Genomic DNA, 13,630 nt, shown 5'->3' with positions numbered 1-13,630 from the left:
CGCTCTTATCATTTACCAATAACATGACACCACTATATTTCCAATTCTTCATGCTATATTCAGAACATCCATCAGCTTTCGAAAATAAAAAATGAAATTAATCGTTAATTTTTTTAAATATTCTCACCGATCTTGAATATAAACAAAAAAATATGCATGTTGGTTTCAGATATAAATAAATTACCAATTTATTTTATCTTATTTAATAAAAAAATATTCCTTAAATATTCTTTCTTTGATTGGGTTTTGTTTTTAATAATTCTTTCTTACTCTTATATTAAATTTTAATAAAAATAGTTTGAAAAAAATTAATTAAACGATGTTAACTAATTTTTATTAAATAGAGTGAGTATTATATATATAATGGAAAGAGTGGTCTTTAAAATTAGCAGCACACTTTTAAATATTACAAGTTGTTTTATTTTTAGATGTAATTTTTAAAATAAAACATTTGACAAAAATGAAACTAAATTTAATTTTCAAACAGTTTTATATTTATTATAAAAATAAATATTTTATGAATTTCGTTTTTAGTTTTTTAAAAAAATACAATTTAACCATCATCCCCATGCAACCACCACCGTCATTGTTGTCGCATGCACCACAATCATTCCACCACAACTAGTACCATTGTTACTACTTTTGTCATTGTCACCTCCATCGCAATCATTCCACCACAACTTCCACCACCATCGTCATTGTCGCCTTCACCACCATCATCACATCGTCACTGACACTATCACCTCCATCATTATTATCGTTGTCACCATTCTGTCACCTCCATTGTCATTGTTGTTACCACTAATTCACTCTATCACCGTTGTCGTTGTCCCCATCGTTATCATTATTCCACCCCACCACCGTCCATAATTTTAAAAAATTGAACCGATGATTGATCAGGTCAAGATATTGGATCAATGGTTGAACCAGTGGGTCACTAATTGACCTGGGTCATCCAGTATTTATTTTTAAAAAATAAAATTTTTATTAATATACATGACCTGACGTGTTTCCTCCTTTGGGCATGACCCGATTCAGGTCCAATGGTCATCGATTTAATCACAAATCCGATCGGGTTTATCAAGTTACACCAGGTTTGTATGGTTGATCCAATAGGCAACTTATTTGATCAAAGCTTCGGGTCACGATCAAATAAATCCAACCAACCGGTTAGTCAAATTTTAAAACACTCATCATCATTCAACTGCTACTATTGTCACCATCACCATTCTACCACCGTTGTCGCTGTCACTATTTCACTCCACCACCGATGTTACTATCACTCTCATCCCACTACCTCTGTCATCATCATTATCTTATAGTAGAACGAGATAAAATAAAATGATTAATCCGTTTTATTTATCCTTAATTTATAACATCTTTTTAAAAAACTAAAAAAAAAAAACAAAACTCAAAATTAAAACTAATTTTGATTTTTAAAATTTTTTAAATTAAAAACAAGAAATCACCCCGAGTGGGACCTTCAATGGTCTCTCAAATACTGATTTTTTTAACGTAAGAACTAAATTTGGTAAATGTTCAATATTATAAACGGTACTTATAACTTGAGGATAATATATTCGTTTTAGTTTTGGGTACTAGTTTCAGATATCGAATTTAAAATAGTTGAACTGAAACTAAAGCTCGTGAATTCATTACATGTTCGATTTTAACAACTTTATTTTAATTGCCACAAACCTTTTTTTTTTAAGATTGCCACAAACTAATTATTACATTGTTTTTTTCTTTAAAAACATGTTTTAACCTATGCAGAATCCAATTGTATGTTTTATTGAGTGAAACGTGAGTTTCCTTTACTTTCTTTTTAAGTCTCAATGTTTTAGGGGGGAAGATTTATTATTTTAAAAATAAAAAACAATATCAATTACTATTTTATTAATTGTACTTTTTATTTAATTTCTAATTATTTTATATATTTATAATCAATTAAAGGGAAAATGAATAATAAATAAATCCGTATGATAAGTAAAAAGTATAATAACAAAATAGATAATGATTCTATTAAATAAGAAAAATAAGTCTCTTAATCAAGATATGGAATTTGATCCTCGGCTAAAATCATAATTAAAGATATCACTCTATCATGGATGAATTCAGTGAAAGAAAAATTAATTGAGTGTCAAATAAAAAGCTTGCATATCTTCTGGTTAAAAAAAAAATACTCTTATGACAATAATAGAGATAGTGTTAGTTTTGTATGAATCATATTGATTTTTTTTTGTCTCCGTGTGCCTTGATTTTATATATATATATATATATATATATATATATATATATATATATTATTCCCAACCTTTTAATAAAAGGGATGAAGTATAATTACTCGAATAGGGCGAGCCTATTCGAACGAACAATCACAAGACTCTATTTCAATAGAAAAAGATGGACCAGATTGTTTTGCTTGTTATGTTCTTTGATCGGGAGATCTAGCCACCTAACCTAGTTTGTGTGTGGCCTTTTATATATATATTTACCTAAAATGTCGCACTTCTATTTTAGTACACACTATTACTTTTAGTTTTAGTATTGATCTTTTTCTATTACATTATGTCTTTCAAAAAAATGTTAAATTTACATTTTGTTTACAGTCCCCTTTATATCTTTGCCCCAGGTGAAAAAATCTATTGGAAATGTGTGTGTGAGAGAGAGGAAAAATAAACTATTTTTCAAAATTTGTAAAGGTCTAAAAAATTAATGATAAATTATCAAGGTGGTTAATTTTTTAATGTTTAATTCAATGTTTATTTTCTTATGATTTCACCCTAAATATTGATACAAGTGTTTTTTTGCAAATCATTATTTAATGCATGATACCGGACAACATTCTTCTTTGTAAATAGTAATTTGGATGGTGATAGTTTTCTTTTTAAGCGAAAAACTATTTAATTGATGAAGGTATACAACCGCATGTTCACCAAAATGACTATTTTTATGAAAATAGAAATTGGTATAACTATCACTTAGTTTATTAGTAATGCATGCGTTGAACTTTACTTTTATCCAAATCTTCATATCCAAATACAATGGTAACATGACCAAATTAGTTCAAGTGGAAGGTTAGAACTTGGCTTAAACATATAATCTTAGGGGAGTTGCTATTGGCCTCGACCTCCCCACGAAAAAGTTCATTTTGTCCCTCTTTCTTCCACCATCATCTCACCCTCTCCCCCCACCCCCCTCCCCCTTCTTCTCATCCAACCATTTGCGACTCCAACTTTTCCCTGCCACAGTCACACAACTATCATCACCACCGACTACCTTTGTGTTGCACCACCACCATATCCCATCTCCTCCACGCTATGCACCACCATCGGTCCCCACCATTATCGCACAAAGTCCTTGCTTGCGCACAACCTCCACCTGCGTGTGATCTCCACCTTTGAGGCTCCGTGAGCACAACTCTTCTCCACTATCACTATGTCGTCGTGCACATCCACTGCTACGCACTCCTCTACCATAATGAAATTGCATTTCTACGTGGATATTTAATTGTATGGAATTGTGATTTTATTGAGGATATCTTTTTATTACAACAAAATTGTGTTTCCATTGTATATATTTTTTCACTCCCACTTAATTCAACGAAATCACCATTTCATTGAAGATTTTTTTTATCACGATTCCATTGTGATAAAAATATATCCTTAATGAAATTGTAATTTCATTTTGTTAAGGGAGTGTCAAAAAGTATAACAATAGAATTACGATTCCCTTGTTATGTTTGGGGTGAGAAAAAATTATACAACATAACAGTAATTTTGTTATACTAGGGGTCGGGGAGGGGGGGGGGGCAAAAACTAGTGCACAGTTGAATCATGATTTTGTTGTGCATTTTTTTCAACAAAATCACGAATTTCATGGACCACTTGGCACTAATTTTTTTTATACTTTCCAAAATAACAAATATTCATGCACCTCCAACTCCCCTCTCAAAAGGGAGGGGTAATTTGACAGAGGGTCATGGCAACGTGGTTCTTCAATTTCGTAACAAAAATAAGCATAACATTAATGCTACCAATACCATCAACCATCAAACCATTTCGAAGCTAACAGTGACTCCACACGTTATTCCATTATGATTTAATGCCAAGTGGACCAAACATGTAATGCAAAAATGTGTGCACTAAATGGATTTTCCGTATGAATTGATGCACAAAGACGTTAATATTACGATAGATGAAACTATCATATGCCGTGACATTCTGGTCTATTTTGTCCATTGCCCAAGTGTTAGTTCATATTCATCCCCCCTTAAACCAAAAACCAAAGTCAATCTAAGAACAACAGAAAGCCACCCTTTAAAGGCTTAGAAATAGTCAAGAAGCAATGAAAATCAATTAGAATCAATGCCAGGATCAGAATAGCAGATCCTAAGAAAGAAATGTCTTTAGGAAACAGTTGTAGTCCTATTTTCCATTTGTCTCACTCACCCTTCTTCTTGAATCATTCTTTCTCCGTGTTTCTTTCCTTCCCTCCTAAAAACACCATATCACAAACCACCCCCGGGGGGTTGGAGGCACAAATTAAAAAATATAACATGAAAAGGCCATTATAGAACCAATTTACATGTTGCTTGCAGACATTCATTCTATTGAAAACCCCCTAAAATAAGATTCACAGTGGGGTACAAGTATGGACAAAGAAGACTAAACTTTATACCCGCAAAGATGAAAAATACAAAAGTTGGCAACGACCTACCTATAACAAAAACTCCCTACTATACATCCCAACCATCTTTTCTACTGTCAAATCCCCATTTACGACCAGCTAAACTTCCATACATCTCTGAAAATTTCATCAGGCACTGGCTTCTCAACTGATAATGTACTTTCGTGTTTCGGCTAATCGCTGCACCAGAAAACTTTGAAGTGTCAATTGCCCAAGCTGGTTTCACATAATCAACAGTCCTTGATGATGAACTTGCATTTGCATACAAATAATTTAAGAGCACGTCTTCACAGTTAAAAATCCTGTCCACCAGTTCCCTTCCTTTCTCGGCTTCCTTGCTCCCGTACCTCTTGAAAGCCACTTGAGAATCAATAAAAGCTGCACCAGTAAGAATCATGTTGTACCCCTTATGCATCCGAGCGTATTTTTCTCCCCTGTATTTTAACAGGCTTCCATCAATGAGCCGAGGATAGAATCCAACAATCCGATCTGGGTGCTGACGCCACACATTAAAACCTCGCTCGATATCATCGCATGGCATCATAATATCGTCATCAAGCTCAAGGACTGCTCGTGTCTTTATCAATGGATCGGCCCTGAACCGATTATTCAGAGAGTTATTTTTCTCTTCCCTGATCCTTACTGGTACTGCAGAATCTAGATCACTCAATTTTGGAGGGACTCCCTTGTTCCACACCACCACTATCTCCCGCACAGAAGAGCATCTTGAGTAATGTTTCACATACATCTTCAAATTCCAAAGTCGAGCATCATAGGTCATTGTTAGTAAGGTGAATTGGGAATATTGCCCTTTCAACGGGTAAGGCTCTTCCGAACCATTACCACCATAAATATTTTTCACTCCTATGCACATCAATCCAACCCCCACAGCAAATATTATGGCAAGAATAAACCTCCTAGCACAAGCATTATGCTTTATCTTACCACGGAGAAATGTTGGGGCTCGGTTCAGGCGGCTGCAAAACCGTCTTACTCTTGAAGAGAACATATTTGACCTTTCCCAAGACAAGGCAGTGAAATTCCTCTTCCCAGAGTTATGAATGAACCAATTCAGAGGGACAATACAGTTCACAAATCCAAGTAACACACCCAGTAGTACAATGAGTATAACAGCAACCACAACAGAAGCACAACCAACTGTGAATCGCCGGACTGAATCTCCAGAAGGAACACGATCCCCATCCATGACACCAACCCAGCCACCAGATGGAAGGTGCTGCACATCTAAGTGATGGTATCGAGCCCCATTCCAAGCGTTTCGACCCTTGTTTGATTCAACAAAGCCTAAGGGTACTTCAACTTCTTTGTATTCATCACTAGTGAGAGTTTCTATCTTAAAAATACGCAACTTTCTCCCATATGTATCACCACAGTCCTGGCCCATACGGTAATGATTTCCTTCATATTTAAATGGCCTGCCCCCATTGCGAGCTCCCAAGCTCTTGTCAATGTTATAAATGGGATTCTTCTTGTGAGGTTTCCAAGGACCAAGAAGTGAATTGCTATACCAAATCTCCAACTGCCCATTTTTCTGGGTGCCAAAACCACTATGATCTGACCCAAAAAGCCAATACCTCCCACCATGATTGATGACAAAAGAATCAACAAGGGGCTTTTTCATGACGACCTTTTCCAACCTCCACTGCAAAGGAAAGTTAACTGCACGGTAGAGACGAAGATCTCCCTTCTGGCTGCCCTCAGGCATCATATATATCTGAAGTTACAAACAAGCAAAAAAAAAGAATATTAATTTATACTATAACTACAATAATTAGTTTGAGAAGTAGAAGAGCATTAGACAAGTTCATATGCGTCATATTTATAACTAAACATACACATTATTTTTGTCAGGAACAATACCTGGCCATCATGCTCAAAGACATAAGGATAAGAAAGATGCCAATCCTCATTCAAGGCAATTCCCAACTGTTGCCATGTTGCTCCCTTATCAGTACTTTTTGAAACTCCAATATCACCTTGCATAGTGATTGAACTTTTCGTCTCATAGAACAGGTAAAAAGTATTTCCCTGAATTGCAATGCCAATATGAGTGAATAGGCTCATAATGATTATTCATATAGAAAACAAGAAGCTCAACAGCTGTAGACACCTCAAAATGAGATATTAACCTATTCTCCATTAATATTTCTCACCATTCATGTACCATCTACATAGTCATTCATATTCTTCTCTGTGCATGTGCAAATATTTATAACCTTTTTTTAATAATACTACTATTTCCATTTGGAGACCATTTATCAAATGTTCATGATACACATTCAGATATCTGACTAAGAGAAAATGTGGACACTACGGACTATGGGCATAGGGCTGATAGATACAAATTGTATAATGCATAAAAAAATTGTTGCAGTCATAATGATGTCAAAAGCACTGAATAACTGACAGGTAAGTTTAGCAGACAAATTTTGATAAGTGATAGAAGACGAAAGGAAAAAGGGGAAAAATGATTCTCTATTTTGAAATTATATTGTTTAAAGAGTAAACTTGCACTGATACTTTGAAAGACACAACTCATTTTGTTAGAACAAGTCCATAGAAGCCCTGTTCTCCAATAGAGAAACTAACTCAGTCTGACCCATTTTATTTTTCCCTGAAAACAATACTTCAGATATTTTTTCTACAATAGTGGGAGCCTTGTGCATTGTACTGCTCTTTTTTGAGACACTTCAAAACACTAAAAACTTCAAATGACCAGCATGCATAATAATTATCCATGCTCCTAGAAAAGGATTGTAAAGGGACACTTGATTTCCAATCATCTCACAGTTCATTTCCTTTTCAAAACAAAATCTGATGGTTCAAAGGAAGAAAAATCAGATTGGCAATAAATCTCACGTATAAGATCATTTTGTTCAATCAAAATGTAAATTAAAAAAAAATAGAGATTTTGGAACTGTTCTAGACATTTCCTATCATTAGATCTATGCCTACCAGCTTTGTTTTTAATTATTCAACATGAACAGCTGAAGAGCCACTGTTTCTTTTTTTATACAAAAAGAACCCCAATTATTAAAGTTATTGACTAAGTGATGACACTAAAACTCTGAAGAACAATATCCAGTTACAATAAAAAAAAAAGAAGAAAAATCCCCTGTGCTACACACACACACACATGGATATACTCGGAGTGAGTAGAAAGCCTACTTTTCATGTTATATAGAATACTAATATTACCTACGTAACAGTACAAACAGCTGATGGTTTAATTACAGAATCCTCTCTATAAGTTTGACACATAGAAGCCTGCTTTTGATGTTATATAGAATACTGATATTAGGTACTTAATCAGTACAAACAACAGATTGTTTAACTAAAGAATTCTCTCTAAGTATGACACATTAGAAGCCTACTTTTCATGTTATATAGAATACTAATATTAGGTACTTAAGAGTACAAAGTACAAACAACTGATGGTTCTGCTACGAACCTCTCTAAGTACGGACCCTACTACCTTGCAGATAAGAGCAAGACCTTGCAGATAAGAACAAAATACAGGATGTCACTCAGAGCCCTACCTAGCCATAAATTCCCATCTCATTTCACACTTCAATTGTTACAATCAGACATATCCTGACCTCCTCATCAACTTTTCAGCAGCTTCTCACTTATGTAAACAAGTAGGGAATCATCTCAAGCAATTAAGAAAATATTACTTGCATATTATATAGATTCAGGGACTTTCAACCAGAAAAAAGCTCTATGAGCCTATTTGGTTTCACGTTGGATTATCCAAAACAAAAGCATGTCAGAAGTTAACATTATTTTAGGTAAATGTTCACATGTTTGATTCCATGTTAAAGAATTGCTTCTGAGCCTAAAATTGATTTAATTTAGGTAACTTTTGAGTTAGATAAATTTTTTTGAGTTTTACAACTAACTTGCTTTTAAAGAAAAACATAAATTACATCGCTTCAAAATCAATTGTCCCAACACTCACCCACCTATCGCTCCATGTCAAATTTAAAGCTCAACGCAATGTTCTCCAGAAACATGCAAGTTAATCCAAAGTTCCAGACAAATAATAATAACATCACGCATTAGCTTTCACTGTTTCCCTACACGTTCTAACACCAAGCCTCTCTCTCCCTACAAATTCATAACTGAATCCAAACCCTGACTTGGCAAAAAAAACAGTATGCGAAAAAAAAGGTATGATTTTTCCGGTCAAAATTGCACAGAGACAGAAGGAATATAAAGGGGAAAGTACTAAAACTATTTCACAGAATCAGAAGCACCGGATAGATACATGATGGAGGAGGGAACCAAGGGTGACAACAAGAACCTATTATCTATTATTATTATTATTATCATCATCATCATCATTATTATTATTATTATTTCTATTATTACCTGAATAAAAAGAAAAGGGTCAGCAACAAAATTACTGGGGTAACCAGCATCAGAAACTGAAGCACACGTCACCACAGGATTGGCGACAGGCCAAGCAGCACTCTCATCGTTTGATACATTTGCCTGCACACAATCAACGCCACCATCACCCTCCAAAAAAAAAATCACCCCACATCACCAAAACAAACCCCCAATTAAAATAATTCACCACACCAAAACAAAACCAACACTCCAACAACCTTAAAAAAAAAAAAAAAAACACTCCCACACCACAAAAAAGAAAATCATTTTTTTCCTAATTTTTCTTTTTAAAAATGATAACTTGAAGGGAGAAATTGACACAAACATGCACATGAACACCAACCGAAGAAAGAAACTTACAGCTTCTATGGGTTTAAGAGAGAAAGGTGAGTCACCGTAGAAAACCCCAACAGACCAAGAACCCTCATTGTCGTCACGACAACCGAAAGAAGAGAGTGAGGTGTGCACTGTAGGCGAAAAAGCGAGCCAACCGTAGAGGGTGGCAATGGATCCGAACAAAACGAAACACCCGAAGAAGAAAACAAAACCCGAAGAAAATAACCGCTTATAGTACTGTTGGTTCTCCAATCTCCACCTACACGAACATTTCACACTCATATCACAACAACTCCCACCGTTTCCGCCGCCGACAATCTGCCCCGAACCCATCTCGCCGGAGAAATGCTCGGTGCCGCCGGAAGATCTCACACCGCCGTGGCACGTTGCAACTCCGTCACCAGCATTTCACAATTCGCCCAACACAACAAAACCCGTTTTTTTTCTCTCTCTCTTTCTCTGTGTGCGGGTTCTGCTTCTTTTTTCTTTGACGAGGGCAAGGTTGTAATTTTGAATTATTGTGCGACTGGACCTTCCTTTCCTTACCTTGGTGGTCTGCTATATATACCGTTTCGGCACTTAGTGTTAAATCTTTTTTTTTTTTGTAAAATAAAATAAAAATTGGGTTATTAATAAGTTAATTAATTAATTAATTTCAATAATTTGGTTCAACGTTAATTGCGCGCGTAGGGAGTTGAATAGTACTCGCTCCAATGACGAACAACGCGGAAGCGACCACGGGTCAAAAGTGAGAGAGAAGAACCAAAGAAGCTTCAACGAAATGACGTGGATTTTTGTAAATTTCTCGATGTCTTTAATTTCATCTAGCAGAAAAAATTTCTTTCAAATATTTTTTTATCTAAGAAAATAAAAAATAATCTCAAAAGATTTATAATAATGAATTGAACTATGCCATTTGACTTTCAAATAATTTTTTAAAAATAGTGTTACAATGTTTATTTTATATAAATAAATTTAAATATATAAATTACAGTATAAATAAATTTTGAATGAATAAATATTTTTTAACATATAAAATATATTTTTAATTGTGATAAATATTTTTTTCTGGTTGTGTGATAAATAACTTAAATTACTGACATATTGTTTTTAATTTTTTGATAATTTATTTTAAAACTTAATTTGGAAATAAAGATGAAATTGACATATTGAAACAGATAATAGGTTAAGAAATGTATCTCAAAAAATAATATATTCTGTTCGAAAAATTTTTAATTTGAGAAAAATCATTTCAGATTTTTTTTTCTGAAACTTGACTATTTAATTTGTTTTTAAAGATCATTTTATTACTATCTTAGATTATGTACTGCAAAGGATAGATATTTATTAGGGGTGTTCAAAACCGAACCAATCCAAACGGAAAACCGTAAACCGCAAAAAAAAAAAAACTAAAATCCAAACCAAATTGCGAGTTTTCGAATTAGTTTTTTTTTTATATAGAAATTGAGCGGTTTGGTTTGATTTCGGTTTCTAGCTGAAAATCCAAACCAAACCGCATATTTACATATTATATATTTTTTAAAATTTTTATTTTAGTACATGTGACATTACCCATTGGGTGTAGATTATGTTTCAGTTTCACTATTTACGTTTTACTCAATTTTTGTGTTGTGTTTCACTTACATACTGACTACACAATTCACGTTTCACTTAGCATTATCCTAAACTCTAATATTCTTCTTCTTTCTATGAGTGGATTGTGTGAAGGCGCATTGTTCATACAATCCGCAGTCCCTAACATTAAAAGAAATATTAATTCTTTGACTCTTTTAATTTTTGCAGAATGAAAATGAAGGCTTGGATTGTTTGACACGCAATTATTGGAGACTAAGGATGAAGAATTGAAAGATTGGAATCATTATTCATATGTTTTTATGTTTTAATTGAATTATTGTTGTAGCAGATTTTTATAAATTATTTGGATCTATTGACTGTTTTATGTTTTTATGTTTTACTTGAATTATTGTTGTAACAGATTTTTATGAATTACTTGAATAATTTGACTTTTATATGTTTTTATACTTTATTTTCTTAAAGAATATTTAGATTTACAACATGTTAATTTTTATTATGATTATAAACAAGATTTTATAATTTAAAAAAATCAAAAAAATCGCTCAAACTGCATCGTTGGTTTGGTTTTGTTTGAATTTTATTTTTTAAAAAATCCAAACCGAACCAAACCGCATGTTAATTTATTGTTTGAGTTGGATGTTATTTTGAGAAAAAATCGCCCAAATCGCACCACGAACACCCCTAATATTTATTGTTGTATAACTAAAATTTATAATAAATAGTAACTAATTTAAATTATAATGTAAGGTTATTTTTTAATTATTGATATTTTTTAAAAATTGGGATTTAGTTTAGAGATAGAGAAAAAGCAGAGTAGATTAAAAAAGTTAATAAAAAAAATCAAATATACATATGAAAATAAAATGAGAGTGCTTTGAGGTAATTGAAAGGGATTTTTTTTGGCAAATAACATGAGTAATGTATAAAGTCCACATTCTGATGAAAGTAAATAGATAATACGTCTATTTGAGAGAGAGACTGAAGAAAGTTAAAATCCCACCCTTTAGGTAATATATATTTATTTATATTATAATATTAAAATAGATTGTCGATTAGAATGATTTTAGTTTGTAAAATAAACACCAATCACTTTAATCTCTTAATATATAAAATCCTTACTCTATTCTCTAGTTTTATAAAATGTTGTGTTTTTGTATTTTCTAATGTCATTTTGCAAAAATATAAAATAAAGGAGACTAAAGTAAAAAAAAAAAGATTATAAAAATAAAATATGAGGTACATTAAACTTTAGAAATTAAAACGGGAGTTTTCTCTTTACAAAAGTGCTGCCACCTTGAGCAACTCGTGGCCGTCGTAATTGGAGGGCAATCTTTGGATCGATCATGAAAGGTATAAAGAAGGCAGGGTTTCAAATTTGAATATGCAAACAAGTGAGGGTTTTGGGTCCACTTGCTTTGATTTCCAACTCGGAAAAGAGGGAGGAGGTTAGGTTACTAAGAATAAGATGTGCACAATAATAAATTACTATTAATTATAATACCACAAACAAGAAGGTTTTATACATGTTGAAAATAACTATCACAAAAAATGATAAATCATAACGTTGTATACAAGATTTGCTCCAATGTCTAGATATATATTCAGGCTTAATTAAACTAATAGTTGTTTAATTTTTTTTTTTTGAGGAAGATTATTTCACTTGACGCAAGAGAAATAATCATTCCTTAAAGAGTTTTTTTCTTAAGAGTTAAGATCCCTAGTTTTATTTCCTCAAAAAAAAAAAGATCCCCTAATTTTTTTAAATAAAAATCCCCACAATTGTGTTTTTTTATAAAGTCCTTTGTTTTATCTTACCTCTACATAACAACAAAATTACACTACTTCCATTTATACTAATTATTTAATTTTTCATTAAATAAAAGTTACACTAACAAAAATAACCCCAACGTATAATTTTTTCTCTATTCGCATATGATATTTTTTTAGTAATGTATGTATTTTAGATTAATCTATGTCTTTCTAGTTATCAAACGATTTTAATTATCTCAGCATATGATGTAATTTTTACAATATTTAATTTTTAAATTTTTTTTACGTTCTTGTACGTCGTAATTTATTAAAATTAAACCTCAACACTCGGTCTATTTCCTATCACCAAAAGAAAAAAAAATACATGTGCTTTCCATAAAAAAAACACCCGAATCAAACTTACAAGAGAAATAAAAAAAAAAAATATAATTCGGTTTGGTTTAATTTTCATTTGATTTAATTTAATTTTTGTGATTTTTATTGAAACATTAGTTTATTAAAATTTATATATTTTTGTTCATCTTTTAAATTATGTTATATTAAAAAATTGATAATAATAATTTATGAAATTTACTAATATGTTTAATATTTTACAATGAAAATCTATCAAATTTTTATCCATTTTAAATTAAACATATTTTAAAAAGGTCATCTAAAAAATTATATTATATAAGTTTTATATACATAATACTACAAAACAACACAAAATTAAATAATATATACAAAACATATAACACTAGATTAATATAAGTATTGTAGTTTTAACAAGCCAAAAATTACCTAAACAAATAAAAAAAAATCAAAAAAGTCAATTTAATTTGAT

The 13,630-nt window shown here is 32.2% G+C and overlaps 1 protein-coding gene across 2 annotated transcripts; it reads right to left on the bottom strand.

The window, feature by feature from the left end:
- Positions 1 to 4,334: 4,334 nt before the first annotated feature.
- On the bottom strand, positions 4,335 to 9,980 carry LOC114402259 (glucosamine inositolphosphorylceramide transferase 1-like). 2 transcript variants are annotated; one of them, XM_028364767.1, is made up of 4 exons: positions 9,466 to 9,980; positions 9,085 to 9,207; positions 6,571 to 6,738; positions 4,335 to 6,424 (listed from the first exon to the last, which is right to left on the bottom strand). In XM_028364767.1, the coding sequence occupies exons 1-4, from the start codon at positions 9,772 to 9,774 to the stop codon at positions 4,739 to 4,741; spliced, it is 2,286 nt and encodes a 761-aa protein (XP_028220568.1). In that variant the 5' UTR covers positions 9,775 to 9,980; the 3' UTR covers positions 4,335 to 4,738. The 2 variants fall into 2 exon arrangements, with proteins under 2 accessions (XP_028220568.1, XP_028220569.1); XM_028364768.1 differs by lacking the exon at positions 9,085 to 9,207.
- Between the last annotated feature and the right edge of the window lie 3,650 nt (positions 9,981 to 13,630).

The sequence above is a fragment of the Glycine soja genome, chromosome 20, assembly GCF_004193775.1.
Source record: "Glycine soja cultivar W05 chromosome 20, ASM419377v2, whole genome shotgun sequence".
NCBI lineage: Eukaryota > Viridiplantae > Streptophyta > Magnoliopsida > Fabales > Fabaceae > Glycine > Glycine soja.
The sequence above is the reverse complement of the archived record's forward strand: the minus strand, read 5'-3'. Positions and strand labels throughout refer to the sequence as shown.

What these genes read in the sequence shown, in the direction of transcription:
- LOC114402259 (XM_028364767.1), bottom strand. Translation starts at nt 9,774, where the DNA reads ATGGGTTCGGGGCAGATTGTCGGCGGCGGAAACGGTGGGAGTTGTTGT. An exon ending in CTCTTAAACCCATAGAAGCT is followed by an intron (nt 9,208 to 9,465) that starts GTAAGTTTCTTT and finishes GATTGTGTGCAG; the next exon opens with GCAAATGTATCAAACGATGA. An exon ending in ACCCTTTTCTTTTTATTCAG is followed by an intron (nt 6,739 to 9,084) that starts GTAATAATAGAA and finishes ATTGCAATTCAG; the next exon opens with GGAAATACTTTTTACCTGTT.